The 19,757-nt window shown below is 37.3% G+C and overlaps 1 protein-coding gene across 2 annotated transcripts in view; it reads right to left on the reverse strand.

The window, feature by feature from the left end:
- The window catches only part of LOC106667432 (adenylate cyclase type 2), an 81,545-nt gene that overhangs the window by 43,220 nt on the left and 18,568 nt on the right, over nucleotides 1-19,757 (reverse strand). For both annotated transcript variants that reach the window (XM_024225060.1, XM_024225059.1), the window contains exons 2-4: nucleotides 14,111-14,163; nucleotides 6,559-6,689; nucleotides 1,190-1,489 (exon numbers count right to left, since the gene is read on the reverse strand). In XM_024225060.1, the coding sequence (XP_024080828.1) occupies nucleotides 1,190-1,489; nucleotides 6,559-6,689; nucleotides 14,111-14,163 (484 nt within the window). The remainder of the gene's footprint in view (nucleotides 1-1,189; nucleotides 1,490-6,558; nucleotides 6,690-14,110; nucleotides 14,164-19,757) is intronic.

Here is a 19,757-nt window from a genome sequence, read left to right on the forward strand (position 1 = left end):
TGTCTTACTCATAGTATATAAAATGTCAAGGGCAAATCTAAAGTTGCATAATATTGCTTTGAATAAAAAAAATCAAATATGAAAAAATTCTATATATTGTGATACTGTATAGTCAATTGTTACCTTACCACTAGATATTCGTAAAGTGTTCATAAAACTAAGATAGACGCTTACGATTTACAGACACAATCAGTGTTGCCCCCAGTGTTGGTCAAAATATGGGATGAAGGGAAAAAACGTGAACTGTCTTAATAATTATCTTAACGTATTATATAAAGCTTAAATCTGCATAATTTGTTTATAAAATAATTCTTGCTTTAAAAAAATGTTTTTCTTTAGAAATTAGAAGCTTTAAAAAAATCAAGATAAATACGTACGATTTACGACGTAAAACATTGATTTCATTATACACAGAATTCAATTTCATTGTATACGGAAACCCTCAAATCATTTTAAAAAATTAAAACCTCAAAATGCTTGCCAGTGGTTGAACATGTTTTTAACAACCATTCCACATTCCTGGATATTTTGAAAGGAATGGCAGCTTTATTGAAATGCGGTCCTTTTTCCCGGAATATGACTCTACCCTTTTTTCACTGTTTGTGCCAATCAAAACCCAAACCAATCGGATCCATTTTAAATTGGATATGTCCAACAATCCAAGATTAACGGATTATCCAATATGATTAAACATTGATTGAAATAATGAAACTTATCAATCATAATTTCACCTGTACGAGCTTTTCCCTTCGGTATTTGTTAACAAACAAAAATGTATTCATCGTTGAAACTTGAAACACACCGTGTAGTTTTTTTATTATTTCCCGCAGATTTAGCAGGTCGATACTAAGCGATATATTCGATTAATTTTTTTCCAGGGTTGAAAAAATTTTCCGTTCATCAAATGACCGTCGTAGAGATGTAATGATATGGAAGATCCATACCATTTATCACAAGGGTAGAAAACAAATCAGGAAAACGAGCTACCAAGTATAACAGAAGATGGATATCAAGTCATTTGCTTTTATTCTATCCACAACAAAAAACCGTTTACAAAAACAAAAATGTAATAGCGTAGGAAATGGGAGGTCGAATAAATATCACGATCGTGCTGCTGTCTTTCGGAATTGATTTATTATATTTTAGCAGTCGGAAAGTGAAGTTAAAAAAATATCCATGTTATATTTACCTTATAGGCTTGGGAGACACCAATGGCCATTCCGACGTGGACAGTTATGAGAGAGAGTCCGAACGGCAGCGACGTGGCGAGGCGCAGCGGGAAGCAGGTGACTATCGCCGGCAGGACCGGAAAGAGACAAAGGGCCGAACCCAGAGCGGTCGGGGCCAGAGTGCCCAATGCCATTACAGTTGAACACGTCCCAGGAGGTCCGGTTAGAGGTCCCAGAAGCCAGGACAGAGTACCCAGGCCGAGAGGAACCAGGACGCCGATCGCAAGGGCGGCCAGAGTCACCCCGTTCCAGTTGTTTCCCTGCCAAAAACTAAAGTTATACTGTTTTGTACAAGCAGTGTATAAACTAAGTATTATTGAACAGCCCAATACTTGAAGTTATCCATTTATAGAACATCTAAATAATTTATTCATTTTAATCACTCACACTGTCTTACAAGGGCGAATGTACTTTTAGACTTTCTGTAGGATTATTGGGAAGATATCAGGGGGAAAGTAGTTAGAGTTTATTATAGAATTTTTTGGAATCTTTCAACTTCTTGTATAAAGGAAATGTTTAGGTCGTGGCTCGATGGAGCCTGACATTGAGGAAGACCCCCGAGCTTTATCTCAATGGAGGGTGCGATGATAACCACAACTGTAGGATGGAGTTAGGAGGATAGAATAGTGTCAGCAGCGTATGTTAGGACAGCGATGTCGGGATGGTAATATCATCAGTACATACAAAGCACAATAACCGATAACACTACCCTGAGATGTCTTGCAGTTTCTTTAACAAATTAGGTTTTTATGTATACGGTTGGAAACATAGAAAGGGGCATTGACTCTTGTTCTTAGGATTCGTGATTGTAGGGTTTGGATTCTTCGGGGATTGTAAGATTTGGTTTAACCCCATAGTTCTATGCTGTATGTCCATACCGGTTTCAGTATTGAGTTGTATATTTCCACAGACAGTTTGGATCTGTTTCTAGGAGTCTTTTAAGTAATCAGTACCGTCGGTTCAGTTCTATCCATTTAAGTCGTTTGTTCGGGCGCGTCTACGTCACCGAAGCGCCCGATTTGCGACGTAGATTGTACCCCTCTATCTACAACCCCTATCTTCTAGAAATCCACCAATCGTAATACACTTCCCTCCTTTTTCCTCAAAAACCCATCCCTTCCAGTCCTCTCGGGCTCTCCTCTCCGCCAGCTCTCGGAGCGAGCACACGTCCTATCGCCCTATCCCGCTAAAGTGTTGCGCCATAGTCATTCACCTCCGCTTCTTAAAGTTTTCCTCGCCACGCGAATCCCCACGGATTCCCCCGCAAAGCGCCATACGATCTTCACCTCCGCGTGCGTCCCGTCTCACGACCGCATGGTCCACAAACCTATCATCGCCATTTTCCCTTAATATATTATCTCCTTCTTCCATCTACCATCATTATAATCCCGCGAACGAAACATGTTTTCATTATCCCGCCATCATCTCACTGGCTACTACCTGGATTGCATCGTCTCATCCTCACCGCTACTGGATTGCATCATCTAGCATCCTCATCAACGACGCTGCAAAAACCAGGTCGGTATACCGGCCTAATCGTCGCCGAACAACGCACGATATCGCATTCAGGAGACATTCACCGCTTCCCGGTCTTCATCGCCTTCAGACCGTCATCGCCTTCACATCTCCAACACGATCATCTGCCATCTTGTAAGCCATAGAAATTTCATTAAACAGTGAGTCTTTAACTACTCCTTTCGTTCATTATTTATTCCATCATTTAACCATTCCTAACTAACATCCCTCTTTCAATCGGGAATCTTGGTGCCGAAACAATCTTTTTATTAACTTCAATTCCTCTCTCCCGGTGGTGTTCGTCGGCGCCATTTTGAACTTGGCTGCTGGCGAACATCGTTTGTCATACAGCCAAAGATAGCGGATGACGTTTTCGGTAGGAAGGGGGTAAAGTTATAACAGATTGGAGGTAGAGTGATGAGAGTGTGAGGTTAGGTTTTGTGTTTTAGGTGTGAATCGCCATTTTTTTTTCAACCATTATTAAATAGAATATAAGTTATATGATATATAAAATATAACCATATCGCCACTGCTCACTGAGAAGACACCTCTCCCTAGTGGGTATTCTATCAGATCCCTTTTGCCGTTTCTGCGAAATAAAAGAAGAAACGGCAAGGCACTACCTCACAGAGTATGATAGGTATGCTAGGCCCAGATTTGAAATCTTTGAAGGAGCGGAGATCACCAAATCACTCCCTGAGTTAAATTGGTCCAAAATTTTGAGGTTTGTGAACAAGTCCAAGAGATTTATGCAGGACACGTGAGCCGACCAAGTCCCGGAACTTTTAGGGATGGGGTACGAGTCTACCCGGGCGTTTAACCCTACGGGTATAAGTGTGTCTGGTGCGTTCGGTGGACTACAACGGGTTGAAGTCGGCTGTAGAATGGCAGACTCATCAGTGCATTTTACGATATTGGTGTTGGGATGAAAAGGGATTCAATATATACAGAGGCGAATAGCAGCTCTTTTCTGTACAAAAGAGAGTGAGTCCCATATTCTAAAGTGCATGTCTGCTGCATATGACAAAGATGAGGAAGTACGTATATTCTAGAATAGAACCCACGTGCCAGGATCGAAAGGCTGTTCCACATCGAGAAAACTACCTAGCAGTATTGCTTCTTCTCAAGGGAGGAATCGTTGATTTTCACAACACGATGGCATTGTCGAACAGTGGTTAGAACGCCGAAATCCATACTGATGGGTGATTATATTAGATGATTCGACAATAGGGTGTTATTTGTTTACAAATTAATTTTTTAAATATTTCACCAATAATTGGCAATAAACTGATGATGGGGTGTGCTTTGTCTGATTTAGGGATTGGGTGAAGAATGAAACATTTCCATGACGTCGGGAAGTGAGTTGTACAGCAACTTGCAATGGGTTGTTAGGAAAACTATGGCTTTTTTTGGAGTTTTCGAAGTATGGAAGGCGTAATGATGTCAAATCCCGGAGCATTCTTTAGATGTAGGTTTTTAATTACATATTGCAATGAAAAGTAAATGGTTGGGAATCAGTAAACAGATAGGTAAACAGGGAAGTTTTTTCTTCTTAGGAGGAGGCCCAGGACCCATCTGTGCGACATGACAAGATCCTTTTTTAAGAAAAGAGTATTAATGTAAGACTACTTTGATGGAGTTAATAAGTCTAAAGACAGATTAAAAATGAGAAAGGGGTGAAAATTGCCAGAATTAGAGATGACTGGGATTGCTGGTGACGGTTGGAATTTCATTAAGAATGTTCAATTACATTTGACACAAAACCATAACCAAAAATGATCATAAACCGAGATCACAAAACCCTGTCCGATGTTTACATACTTTACATTTCTGAGGTCTTAGCCTTTAAAAAGCCATCTCGGACGAACAGTTTACGCCCGTTTATGCGTCAGACTACATTAAGCGGAGAGTTTTAAACCCTCCGCGGACAACTGGGAAGTTACGAAATTTTGTAAATCGTATGCAAAAAGTCGCGATGAAATCATCCAAGGAGTGAAAAGTGTCTTTTTACAGAAGTTTACGCGTCAAGAGTTTTCCCGTTGGCCAGTTTAAGTGGGAATATTCAATTAGAAAGGTTTCTCACTTTCAAACGTGGATCGTCTTCTTAAATTTATTTAACAACGGACAGATATCACGAATTCAATTATAAGAAAGTATCTCAGCTCTGCGGCCAAAGTATGCAAATGTATTCACCGTTGGAGAACAAATTTGACAAACGGCTAACCACTACGTTGAATTTTCAAGCACTGATGGAGGAAACATTAAAATTCGAAAAATTAAACATTCCCTGGGGTCTTTTAAAAACTAGATGACACTCATCCATAAGTTATCTCGGAAAACCCTCCGAACTAAATGTATTTCCATGATAAAAAAATACATTTTTATTTAAAAAAAAACTTTAAAAAATCAATATCCCGCCTTTGGCAAATTTCCACTAGGCAATAATTACACAGTAGAATTACCGAAGGGTCAACAGTTCATGCCCTCTGAATGATCCCACGTCTTTATCAAACCCCCTTTTGTTTAATTAAATTACACTTTCTTTCTTGAGATAGTTTCTGGGGTAGAAAACCGCGATAATGTACCGATTAAATCGATATATCGATTGATTAACAAAAAGCCCTAATGCACAGGGCGATGACATATCACGCTATGTTTATCATAAAAAGATAAAAATTATAAATATATTTTAGAAATATATCTATTTATTCATTTTCTGGCAAAACTGGTTGGGAGTAGTTAAATGGTTATAAATTATGATTTTGATGATTATTAGCTTTTTAGCATAAGCGGTAAGGCCTTTATGTCGTTCATGTTTGTTTTAGCATTTTTGAAGCATTTCATAAAAAGCTACATAAGAGAGTTATACAGCTAGGTTAGTGAATACTTCCCTCATACTTTTAAAAAACATGGGCGTGGTTAAACTGATTGGGCGTAGTTATAATGGTTATAAGTGGTGAATTTGATGAACATTCCCTTTTTAGCATAAGCGGTAAGGACTTTATGTCGCTCATGTTTGTTTTAGCATTTTTGAAGGATGTTCATAAAAAGCTACATAAGAGTGTTATACAGCTAGGTTGGTGAATATTTCCCTCGTACTTTAAAAAAATGGGCGTGGTTAAACTGATTGGTCGTAGTTAAAATGGTTATAAGTGGTGAATTTGATGATCATTCCCTTTTTAGCATAAGCGGTAAGGACTTTATGTCGCTCATGTTTGTTTTAGCATTTTTGAAGCATTTCATACAAAGCTACATAAGAGTGTTATACTGGTAGGTTAGTGAATACTTCCATCATACATTTTGTAAAAATGGGCGTGGTTAAACTGATTTGGAGTAGTTAAAATCGTTATAAACAGTGATTTTTATGATTATTCGCTTTTTAGCATAAGTGGTAAGGTTTTAAGTCGCTCATGTTTTTTAAGCATTTTTGCGTCACAGACTTCCTTAAATTGTTTAAGTTTGTTTTTTACTAAATGATTAATCTGCTAAAAGTTCTTTTATTATATAGCTACCCTATATAGAAGGATTGCGGGTCCGTCACTATTCCATTATATGTGTTCTGATGTAAAGTGGTACGTTAGTAGTGTGTTCTGTGTTGTAATGACTCCTTTACAGAGGATATGTGTGTTGCAAAGGACAGCGAGAGGGGAAAAAAAGAAGGAGAATATGAGATAACTATAATAATTTAGAGTCAGTGTCATGTTCTCCTGACAGTTGGATTAAACCAATAAATATAAAAACCTAAATCAGGGTGTTTCAGTAAAATGTTAAAAACCTATTAAACATGCGTATCAATTTTTTTTAGCTAACTCACCTCGGTATTCATGCATAGTGATATAAGGAGGATAGCGGAGAAGATAGACGTGGCGAACATAAGAGAGACGAAGAGTGAGTTCTTGAGCCTCTCCTTGTACCTCCTGTAGAGCTCTTCCAGCTCCATTTTTCCTGGAGAAAAGAACAATATTACAACTGGCAGGAACATATTTGACGTAAATTGTACGGATGGTTAAAATGAAATCACACTACAAAAATAAAGCAACTCTGCATTTAGCGATCAAAAATATTCTCACGTCAACCTAGGCCAGAGTTTGTTCAGTTTTCAAAACGATATTATTTTTTGAAATGTTTATATGCATATGTCTATGTAGAAATGTTATGTTACTGAATAATTTTGATGTTAAGTGGGCGTGGCTAATTGGCCAAGGTGAGACCCTGGCCGTGGCTAAGATTTCGACCTGTCAAAGTTTAAGTTTTTTCAATAAAACCTAGATTTGTCACCGCTGGTCAGATTTTTCATATGACAAAAAGTTGTTTAATAGTTAAATCATCTCCATTTGGGCGGAGGCTAAGCTGTTTAAATATAGATTGGGCGTGGCTAAACACTGTGGGCGGGGCTAAATTATATAGGAGGGGTTAAAAAGGTTAGATATAGTATTTAACGCTTTTTTTTGTTTTTGCATTATTACATCATTATTTTACTTAGCGAAGTACGAGTGTTATAGAGCTAGACTAGTAAAAAGAGTTATACAGTTAGTCTAATCAAGCTAAAATGATCAGGCGGCTAAGCTGGTTGGGCATGGCTTACTTGATCGCTGTTCGGTTTTTTGTTCACGTGTATTTTAGCATTTCTCAAAGGATTTTGATTTATAGCTTAAGGTAGACAGTTATATAGTTTGGCTAGTGAATATTCCAATGACGTTAAAGTGGGCGTGACTTAATTGCATGGGATCACAATTTTTCGTACGTTTTGGTTTTAATTTTTTTAAAACGGGTTTTATACATAGCTATATTTTTGGTTTTTATATAGTTAGGCTAGTAAATATTTCAATGACCTTCAGCTAAATAGGTCGAGCGTTGATGTAAACATTACGATTTGCTATTTTGGCTCGTTTTTTTGTAGTTTTGTTCGAAGTATTTAGGATCATTATTGTTATTCCTAGGTCTATAGGTAATAATCTTACAATGACGCTAAAGTGGAAGGGTTTGAACTAGTCGAATATTATTTTTCCATTAACTTGTTCAAAGGATACATTGCTAAAAGAGTGTGGTATAACATTAGGCCGACGATAGTCTAATGATACTCGAGTGGGAGTGGTTAAATTGGATGGGCGTGGTCAACTAATTAAAGAGAAACGTTGCTGAAATAAGTAACCTTTAAGAAATCGATCCAATTCGTTTTTCTCCCTGAATCACTTATCTTTGTTGTTTTATGGAAGAAGTTGAATGATTTTCTACTATATTCATGGTAGATCAAGTTAGCTTTTTTTTTAATTGTGTGAAAATTCGAAATTTGATTATTTAGTAGTGGAATAATTTGGAGGGGGATTTTTTTAAACTGTTTTTAACGTTTGATTCTATCTTGATCTTTTTTGATTCTTTGAGCTGATATTCAATCTAATCCTTTGCGCCTTTTGAATCGCGACCAGTTTGGGAAATTTCACCGTCACCTCTTTCGACAAATATTTACCGACTGAGGAGGAGGGCCGACATTTAAATGACCCCCGTTGAGCACACACGGTCCTACGGATAATCCGGGGCCGCCAGGACGTAGGAAGGACGTATTCACGTGGCAATTAAAAATTAGATACGGGCAGGTTTTACCCTTTTTCCCCTATCTCCCACGCTTTTCCTAGACTGCTAAATCATGAAATTCGTCCCGAGATTAGGGCAAAGGCAATTACCTGAGAAATTGGACCGACATCGTATTATTACGCTTATTATAATATTATTACTGCCAACAACCATCAGCCGGAATAATCCGGCGATAACTGCAATCCTCTTGAAATATTTTTTGCCAAATGAAATTTGGCTCCTTACAGGCAAAGTTTGCCACATTAAGCTAGCATTTTTAATTATAACATTACAGCATATAGCATGATAATATACAGCACATGGACTAGAAGATTGTTTTGCAAAATTTGAAACTACGAGTAGCAATTTCTGTCCGTAAATCATGAAATTGTTCTCAGCTATCCGTGGAACGCAGTTGGATTGTTACTACTGCATTATTAGATTAATAATCATGGAACAACTCGCCATATTAATCCGTTTTCCACGCAGCATCGTGAATGGGATGGAAGAGATTCATCAAATATCCATCGACTCCAAACTTCCAGAGCCAGTCTCGCCGTGTCCTCCGGGAATAACGGGCCTTATATGTTAAAACGTACAGAAATAAGAATTTTAGTTTGAATAATTACTACAATTAACGATCTACAAGAGACGGATGAGGAAATGACGAATATGTAGCAAGCGTGTTCAAGAGAGGCAAGATTAATGATGAACATATCATAACCACGAGGGCTGTAATTTCACAGATTGAATTAACATAATTTAATATGTCGTCTAAAGTAAAAAGCCACAAAACCATATGACCATTAATATATATGATTATGTGTGGTGATTAGTGACCGTTAATCGATAATTATTCAGTCTGGTGTGATGTAGGTTTCAGAAAAACATTTTCTTTATCGTGCCAACGTTTCGAGCTTTATTGAGATCATCTTCAGGGCTCAAAGCGTTTGTCTTCTGTGTAATTGTGTCATTCTTGCGTGTCGTGTCGAGAGTGCCCGATAAAGAAAATGTTTTTCTGTAACCTACATCACACCAGACCGAATTCTTAGAAATGGTTTATCACTCTTTTCACCTCAAAGAAGCCGACGCCTTATACAAAAATGTCTTTTCTATACCGACATCCTTCCCCACCCCTTCAAAATCCAACGTATATAAATACAAAATAGAAAATCTCACTGGCACTCTCGACACGACACGCAAGAATGGCACAAACACACTTTTCCACATCCAAAATGTAATTGTTATACGTAAACAATGTTTGTAAATCCCAGGCCCTGAAGATGATCTCAATAAAGATCGAAACGTTGGCACGATAAAGAAAATGTTTTTCTGAAACCTACATCACACCAGACCGCATCTCACGATTTCTAAATAAATATATGATTATGTTACATGATAGAAATAAACATGGATCGTAATCATGAAGATAAGAAAAGAAAGTATAAGTAAGATAATGTTCAAGATTGGTTAGGCATTACTACTTAGAAAATACTTTTTACCTATATATTTAAATATTCATCGATAAATAAGTCTGTTATATCGTTAGATCAAGAATTAGTATAATGTCGCCAAAGTGGATGTGGATAAATTAATTTGCTCTGGTTTAATTGGCTTATAAGTTTCTTGGGTTGTCTAACTGATTGAAACTGACTAAGTTTTAAAAATTTAAGTTGTTTAACTTGTTATTTCTATCGATTTTTATCTTTATTTTGGGCTATTTCGAAAGATTGGGTGTGGCTTAACTGGTCGGACGTGGCTATAATGAATTGGTTTGTCTTGTTTTTGTTGATGTATTTAATGACGTACATCAAAATTTTGATCATCAAAAAAAGTGTATAAAATAGAAAAATGACGCTACCGAGGGCGTGGCTAAGTTTGACGGGCGGACGTGGCTTAGTTTAATGGGGGAACGTGGCTTAAATTTATTGAGTGTGGATTGATTGGGCATTGGTAGACTTGATTGGGCGTGACAAAGTTGCCGTGCTAAGTATGATGGGTTGTCGCAAAACGGGTTGGGCGTAGCTAAACTGGCTGGACATGTTTAGCTTGTTGGGCGAAACTGAACTGGTTCGGCGTTGGCGTGGATTTTGGTCGTGGGCAAACTAGCTGGCATAGTTTGTTGGGCGTGGCTAATATTGATGTGGTGCAGCTCAGCTTGTTAACCGTAATCATTATTTTTATGGTGCAGCCCAGCTTGTGGGGCGTGGCTAATGTTAATGTGGTGCAGCCCAGCTTGTGGGGCGTGGCTAATGTTAATGTGGTGCAGCTCAGCCTGTTGGGCGTGACTAAACTGGTTCGGCGTTGGCGTGGATTTTGGTCGTGGGCAAACTAGCCGGCATAGTTTGTTGGGCGTGGCTAATATTGATGTGGTGCAGCTCAACTTGTTAACCGTAATCATTATTTTTATGGTGCAGCCCAGCTTGTGGGGCGTGGCTAATGTTAATGTGGTGCAGCTCAGCCTGTTGGGCGTGGCTAACCTTAAGTGGTACAGCTCAAGTTGGTAGTGCAGCTCAGGTTGTCGGACGTGACTAAACTGGTTCAGAGTTGGCGTAGATTTTGGTCATGGGCAAACTAGCCGGCATAGTTTGTTGGGCGTGGCTAATATTGATGAGGTGCAGCTCAACTTGTTAACCGTGGCCAATTTTTTATGGTGCAGCTCAGCTTGTTGGGCGTGACTAATTTTAATGTGGTGCAGCTCAGTTTGTTGGGCGTGGCTAATCTTAAGTGTTGCAACTCTACATATTGGGCGTGGTTCATTTGAATGTGATGCAGCTCAGCTTGTTGGGCGTGGCTAAACTGGTTAGGCGTTAGCATGGATTTTGGTCGTGGGAAAACGAGCCGGCACGGCTAATTTTGGTGTGGTGCAACTCAGCTTTTTTGGGCATGGCTAATTTCAATGTGATGCAGCTCAGTTTGTTAGTTGTAGCTAATTTTGATATGCTGGTGCGTTTGTTAGGCGTGGGTAAGCTTGTTAGGGGTGGCTAAACTTCTGGGCGTGGTTAAGCTAGTTTGTACGTGGCAAATTTGTTTGATTGTGGTTAAACATGTTGGCGCCTAAACTGGATGGGCAAAAAATAAACGTATATAATATAATTGGGAAATTAGAGCTTTTATTGCTTTTTTAGTCTATTCAGGCTTTTGACAGTCATTCGTAATTTTCACGTGAAAGTCCCAATGTCGATGTAGTAAATAGCGGCCGGACACACCAATCGACTGTATTAAAACGTGCTTCAGGGGGTTGTTTATCATTTAAATAACGTTAATTGAAAATTGTCAGAACTTGCTAATGGGCTTCGCCATATCATAATATTGGTACTGATTAAAACTGTCCTTTCTCACCCATAAAAACGTTTCCAATTAGGAGAAAGTTAATAATAATAAAAACCGTGCGTCTATTTGCCCAGATGGTCGTCACAGCGGTAATCATCGATAGACTCTTCAAAAGTGAAGACCTTACTACCTTATAATTTTATTTCGTTACTAACAGACACTCTTTACTCTTCAGATAATTATTTATTGTCACGATTTAAAGAAAAATGTGTAAAACACCAAACAAAATGGGAAATTTAACCAGCCCTTGGGGACAGAAGGGAGAATAAATTGAGTTTTCAACTGGGAAAAGATGGATGGCGCAATTTGGGCGACAGGCGATTCAGCCGAGGTTGATGAGGTAACTACCCGGCGCATTATTAACCCCCTCTTGCCCCTAAAAAAATTGCCATAAATTACGAAAAGGGATTAGATTTTAAAATTAATTATACACCGTGCAGCGGCGTGTCCTTATCGGGCAAAAGAAAAAAGGTAATTTCAAACGGCCCCCCTCTGATTTCTCCCGTGAAAAGAAAGCCGTACATAACACCATTTATACTAGTAAAAATAATTAGTACAAAAAATTTCCTAGGGAAAAGACGACACGATTCTAGTAACGTCCAATTGGGCACAGCTTATCTGGTTGATGCTATTTGTTGGGCGTTACTAATTTTATTGCTTTAGGAGATTTTAAGTATTTGTGACTACTTTGTTAAATTATGTTCATTGATAAACAAGTGTGGTACATCGTTAGGTTAAACTTTTTGGGAGGCGCTAAACTAATTGGTTTGGCGAGGCTGAATTCTCTGGGTGTGTCTAAGCTTGTTGGGCGTGGCTAAAATATCTGAGCGTATTTAATTATGTTGGGAGTGGCTAAATTAGGTGAGCATAGCTAAACTGTCTCGATGCGGTTAAACTTTTTTGGAAGCGCTAACTAACTGGTTTGGCGAGGCTGAATTCTCTGGGTGTGTCTAAGCTTGTTGGGCGTGGCTAAAATATCTGAGCGTATTTCATTATGTTGGGAGTGGCTAAATTAGGTGAGCATAGCTAAACTGTTTCGATGCGGTTAAACATTTTGGGAGGCGCTAAACTAACTGGTTTTGCGAGGCTAAATTCTCTGGGTGTGTCTAAGCTTGTTGGGCGTGGCTAAAATATCTAAGCGTATTTAATTATGTTGGGAGTGGCTAAATTAGGTGAGCATAGCTAAACTGTCTCTATGCGGTTAAACTTTTTGGGAAGCGCTAACTAACTGGCTTGGCGAGGCTGAATTCTCTGGGTGTGTCTAAGCTTGTTGGGCGTGGCTAAAATATCTAAGCGAATTTAATTATGTTGGGAGTGGCTAAATTAGGTGAGCATAGCTAAACTGTCTCGATGCGGTTAAACTTTTTGGAAAGCGCTAACTAACTGGTTTGGCGAGGCTGAATTCTCTGGGTGTGTCTAAGCTTGTTGGGCGTGGCTAAAATATCTGAGCTTAGTTGATTATGCTGGGAGTGGCTAAATTAGGTGAGCATAGCTAAACTGTTTCGAAGGGGTTAAACTTTTTGGGAGGCGCTAAACTAATTGGTTTGGCGAGGGTGAATTCTCTGGGTGTGTCTAAGCTTGTTGGGCGTGGCCAAAATTTCTCAGCGTAGTCAATCTGTGTTTGTTGTTCTGTGTCGAAGTTTGCTGGGCGGGATTAACTGGTTTAGCGTAATTAATTCTCTTTATGTAGTTAGGCATGTTGGGCATGGGTAAACTTTTGTGCAGGGCTAACTTTCTGGGCATGGCTAAGTTGGATGGAGGTGATTGAGTATGGCCATATTTGTTGGATCTTACTATTTTTTCTACATTATTGGTTTGACTTGCTAATTCTTTTTCTATTTATCGTTTGTTTATTTTGTTCAAACGATTCCCAGCTTTACTCTTGAATTTCTGACCGCCTTCTTCCGACCATGGAGAAATGTGGCTTTTAAGCTTTCTCTTGTCAATTAATCATGGGGGATAAAAAAAAATAGCCCTATAATTATTGCTTTATTTTATCGAAGTATTTCCATACGGCATACGACGAATGCCCAACGGGAAGTTTTTTGTTATAATTATCCGTTTTGCCTTTTCTTCCCTCTTCGAACCTTTTATTCATCGACCGAAAGGACCCTTTTGTCAGGCTCCTTTGTCCTATCCAGGACTGATCCTTCTCTCCTTCTCCCAGGGTGGTGTGAGTTGTAAAGGGTGTAAAAGGGAGAAGCAGACGATTTCTCACCATTTCCAATCCTGTAAGGGAAAATGAACTTGACACCGAGAGAATCGGGCGGACAGGCACAGGAAGACAATAAATCTTAAACCTATCCCGCGGGGATTCGAGACCAACTGAAGTACCTTTCGAACAGCTTACAAATTTACAAATCCCACATAATCTTGTAGTTCAATTGTTTCTTTCGACATCAAATATACAATATTTACCAACAACCAAAACATAATTTATTTATAATTAGTACTTAACTCACCGGTTATGTCCAAGTTCAGAGACTTGCTGTCAAGCCAGGACGTCAAGGATAACCTGAAAGAAATACCAAAAAACCTTTACAAAGGCAAAACAGATAACAATTAAAATAATTCATATACAAACAATAAAGACAGTTAACAAGAGAAACAGTGGTATTTTCTGTGTGTACATTTTTTAAAGGTTCGTTAAGTCAGCTATGTATTTTCACGTGAGCTTTGAAAGGGTTTTGCAACCAGCCCAGGGAATGTTTTTTCATAATTGAACCCTTTTTACGTTTAGCCTTCTCCCCCCGATTGCGATCCGTGTTCCTTCTGCGCCACTCTGAAGTAATTTTTAAATCTACTTTTCCAAAATAAAATAACTAAAATTCGCTTCGAGAAAAATACTAATAGACCCAGTCGGTCGGAGTTGAATATCTTTGGTTGGTCTTTTCAGTATTTTCAATGCAACAAACGGGTTTGTTCTCAGGCCATTAGAACGGATATTTATACAACCATAAAAACAGAAAACGTATTTTTTGATGAATTTGGAGCGAACTAGAACGGACCGTCACAGAACGTCAAGAAAGTACAAACAGAAAAAATGAAAAGAAAATAGAAACGATAATCAGTCCGACGTTTTCGGAGAAAATGATACAGAAAAAACCAAAAGATAGAATTGTTGACGAAATGAAAAATATATAGATAATAAAAAATGTATTTAAAGATAGGTAAATAGTAAAAGAGTGTAAGAGAAAAAAAGTGATGTCAGATCTAGAGGAGAACGTAGATAGATAAAGAAAGAGAGAGAGAGACAGAGAGAGAAAGAGAGGAAGGAGTGAGAGAGTTGTATAGTTAGATAGATAGATAACAAAGACATCTAAAAATAGACAGCGTGAAAGAGAAAAACATAAAGAAATGAGAGAGAGAGGAGAAAAAGCGATAGAGAGAGTTGTATAGATAGGTAGATAGGAAAAGACATCTAGAAATAGACAAAGTGAAAGAAAATAACATAAAGAAACAAAAAGAAAAAGAAAGAGAGAGAGAAAGAGAGAGAGAGGAAAGAGTGAGAGAGATAGGAAAGAGTGAGAGTGAGTTGTATAGTTAGATAAAGAAAGACATTTAAAAATAGACATCGTGAAAGAGAAAAACATAAAGAAAAGAGAGAGAGATAAAGAGAGAGGAAGGAGTGAGATAGTTGTATAGATAGGTAGACAGAAAAAGACATCTACAAATAGACAGAGTCAAAGAAAATAACATAAATAAAAAAGAGGGAGAGAAAGATAGAGAGAGAGAAAAAAAAAACAGGCAGAGAGGACAAGAAAGGTAGGGTTGGATTAAATAAATAGGTTAAAAAACATAAAGAGAACATGAGAGAAAGATAGAACAACATAAAGAATCATAAAGAAGAACGATTAATTGATTGATTGATAGCATTTTTAGCGACGCAGAATAGGTCTCTTCGATTTCTCTTACTTCCAGCGTGTGTTATAATAAGATAAAGAGATAGGTAGATAGAGAAAGAGAGAGAGGAAAGAGTGAGAGAGAGTTGTATAGTTAGATAGATAGGTAAAGAAAGACATTTACAAATAGACATCGTGAAAGAGAAACACATAAAGAAAAGAGAAAGAGAGAGGAGAGAAAACGGTAGAGAGAGTTGTATAGATAGGTAGATAGGAAAATACATCTAGAAATAGTCAAAGTGAAAGAGAATAACATTAAGAAAGAAAAAGAGAAAGAAAGAGAGAGAGAACAGAGAGAATGTGGGGTGAGGGCGAAGAAAAAGAGATCAACAGACCGAAATGACAAGAAAGTAGGAGTTGGATAGATAAATAGGTAGATAGGAAAAGACATCTAGAAATAGACAAAGTGAAAGAAAATAACATAAAGAAAGAAAAAGAGAAAGAACGAGAGACAGAGAGAGAGTGAGAACGGAGTGAATATGGGGTGAGGGCGAAAAAAAATAGATAAACAGCCCAAACGGACAAGAAAGTTAGAGTTGGATAGATAAATAGGTAGATAGGAAAAGACATCTAGAAATAGACAGATTAAAAGAAAAGAGCATAAAGAAAAAAAGACAGAAAGAGAGAGTGATAATAGTGACTTGTAGTAGATAGCAAGAAAGAAATAGAACTTGAAAACAAGAGAAGTTGATACCCCAAAGAGTAGATGAGAAAAGTTCTCAAATAGATCTCAAATAGATAAATATACATTGGAAAAAGTATAAGAAAGAAAGGTAAATAAATAGTGAAAGAGAAAAATAAATAGACAGATTAATAAGTAGACATATTTCTAAATAATTAGTTAGATAGATATCAAAAGAGAAAGGAGAAATAAGAAAATAGTTATATGACAGAAAAAAAGTAATTCCTACCTGCCGGTCATCTTTTTTCTTCGTATATTCACTAATTTTCTACGAATTTTTATCAATCTCAAATAGATAAGTATACGACGGAAAAAGAATAATGTAGAGAGGTAGGTAAATAGTGAAGGAGAAAAATAAATAGATAGATAAACAAGTAGACTTATTTCTAAATAATTAGATAAATAGATATCAATAGAGAAAGTAGAAATAAGAAAATAGATGTAAGACAGAAAAAATGGTAGATAGTGAAAGAGAAAGTAGAGAAAGAAATATTCTAGATTGATAAGTAGGCAGATAATCGATAAGACATCGAGATTTTGGATAACTTTTTTTTTTATTTGCTTTGGGCTTTTTGGAAAAATTTATTTCAACTAAATAGATTTTCTTCTGTGTTTACGGATGTTTTCATAATTCCAGTCGACCCGAAGGCCGCGTCGAGGCGGAACGGTCGTGACCGGACACCATCGCGAAGGTCGTCTTTCCCATCCGAAACACTTTCCTCTTTCTCACTTGAGAGAATCTCTCAATTTAATCCCTTTAAATTTAATAAAACTAAGAAGAAAAAGAATATTAATTTTAAAAAACACACACCGAGCGGCACAAAGCCAGATATGAACTCTTATGTGTGCCCTGGGCAAACTTAAAAGCGAGTGGATGAGTAAGTTACCAAACTCCAACTTGAACATTTCGACTGTGGAAAATCTTCAAGGAGGATACTGAGTACTATTTGATGTAAAAAAATTTAATATTTTATTTTCTTTGAGTTTTCTGTTTAACTTATGGCTTTTCATAAGCAGTTTGAAAGCGATTATGAGATGATCTTCAATATATAAAAAAATCGTAATCCTGAAACGTTCTGATCTTAGAAGGAAAAGCAAGAAACCAATTTGGCCCGTGTTTACCAACCATTCCATGTCAAATTAAGACCTGAATTTCTTCCTCAGACCCGTCATCATCAAATCGATAGGTTTTTTTTAACTGTCGAAACCGGGTTTAATTGAGTGAAATGGCCGAATTGCGTACAACAGGTGGTTTCCAGTCTAGAACCGTTTTAAAAACAAGCCGTAACAAAGTCTTTTCTTTTCCTTTCCATCCGAATCTTGCATTATTCATCTGCAAAATAGAAATCGATCCGTTCTGTCAAAACGTACTTAATTCGACGGAGGGAGAACGTCAAGAGGCTTGAAAGAACCCTGGGGCTGTTAATTCAACACGAGTCGTACGTGAGAGGTGAAAAACAGCGAGAACATGCGGACCGGCGAAATTTATAAACTTTAATCCGAAAACCCTTCATTTACATCGAAAATCGTACGTCGATCAACGTACAATTTTTTTTCGTTCTTTCAAATAATTGGCAAAAACCGACGGAATTCCTGAAACCCTGCAAGAAAATCGACATAATTGTTTATGTCAAGAATGAATCAATGTTGAAAAATTCAACGAGAAGCCAAACTTTATCACAAAAGGAGAACGTTAAAAAATAAACAATTAATAAAATCGGGCAGTTCTTTCCACCGAGTGCTAAGACCGTCCGATTTTGGCCACGTTGGCCGTTATGGGTTCGAATCCCGGCACAGCGTATGGAATTTTCATTAATCATTATATGTAAAAGGTATTGTAGCAATTGTGTATATGTCTGCATCTGCTTGACTCACTTAATTCCTTCACCAAAAAACAACAAGCAATTTATTTAAAATAAAAGCATCAAAAATCTTTAACTCAATACCGAAACGACAGTTCATATAAAAAGCACAAAATCATACAAAGTACAACGTAAAGGATATTTATTATGTAAATATTTTTGATAAAAAATGGCACGAGCGGGATTCGAACCCACGATCTTCGCTGCTCTACCACTTGAGTTATCGTGACCTCGATCCACTCGGACACCAACTTCCCATCTCAACCGCACCTTTTGAATTTTCCCTCCTTTTTGCCATTTTTCAATGGCATTCCCTCCATTTTTTATCTCGACTCAAAACCTTAATTAATTGTAATATATTAATTGGTCAAGCGGACCGCGAAATTAGTGAATTTAATAATTACAAATTAGGATTTACCTTATTTAATATTTACTTAGTTAACTTTACATTGTATGCGTTTACATTAACTTGTAAAACGTTAATAATCATTTTATTAGTATTTTATTTTATCTTTAAATCCTAAAATTATATTCCAATTCCTGAATCTAACTTTTAAGAATTTGACAAAAAAACTATATCTAATTTTATTTATATCATTATTTCTATTGTACTTACTTACTTACCTTTAAAAGTACTTAGCCAAAGTTCATTTATCTCGTGGTTTTATTCAATAATAATATGCTCTGTATAAAAAAAATATAACATAAGTTTATCTTACCCTCACTTTAATCATTTACTTCATTGTTAATTTAAGTTGTTGTTTTCATTTTAAACCTGATGCAGTGTGATGAAGTGTAAGAAAGGTCCTGGAGACTTTACTTTTGCGTGTTTGTTAATACATAATTCTTTAATCAATCAATATTTCTCACCCCTTTTTTTATGCTCTTTTATCTATTTAACTATCTATCCAATTTCTCTCCCTCTCACACTCACACCACTCTTTCTCGTTCTCTCTCTCTCTCTCTCTTTATTTCTAGATGTCTTTATCTATCTCCTTATCTATGCAATTCTCTATCTTTCCTATTTTCATATCTTTCTCTCTCTCTCTCTCTCTCTCTCTCTCTCTCTCTCTCTTTCTTTCTTTCTTTATGTTGTGTTTTTTCTACTACCTGTCTATCCAACTATCTCTTTCACGTTTCCTATGTCTGGCTATCTATCTCACCCAACTTCTCACTCTCTCCCTACTTTTCTTTATCGATTNATCTCTCTCTCTCTCACTCTCTCTCTCTCTCTCTCTCTCTCTCTCTCTCTCTCTCTCTCTCTCTCTCTCTCTCTCTTGCTCGCTCTCTTTATTTCTAGTATTTCTAGATGTCTATCAATCTCCTTATCTATGCAATTCTCTATCTTTCCTATTTTCATATCTCTCTCTCCCTCTCTTTCTTTCTTTATGTTGTGTTTTATCTACTACCTGTCTATTCAACTATCTCTTTCGCGTTTCCTATGTCTGGCTATCTATCTCACCCAACTTCTCACTCTCTCCCTACTTTTCTTTATCTATTTGGTTTTTTTCTCTGTGCAAACATATTTTTCTCGTATTATCTCTCTCTCTCCCTCTCCCTCACGTTCTCTCTCTCTCTCTCTCTCTCTCTCTCTCTCTCTCTCTCTCTTGCTTTCTTTCTTTATCTATCTATCTCTTTGATTTTGTTTCTCTCTCTCCACACA

Source organism: Cimex lectularius, unplaced genomic scaffold (assembly GCF_000648675.2).
Source record: "Cimex lectularius strain Harlan isolate CLEC.00 unplaced genomic scaffold, Clec_2.1 scaffold10, whole genome shotgun sequence".
Classification (NCBI taxonomy): Eukaryota; Metazoa; Arthropoda; class Insecta; order Hemiptera; family Cimicidae; genus Cimex; species Cimex lectularius.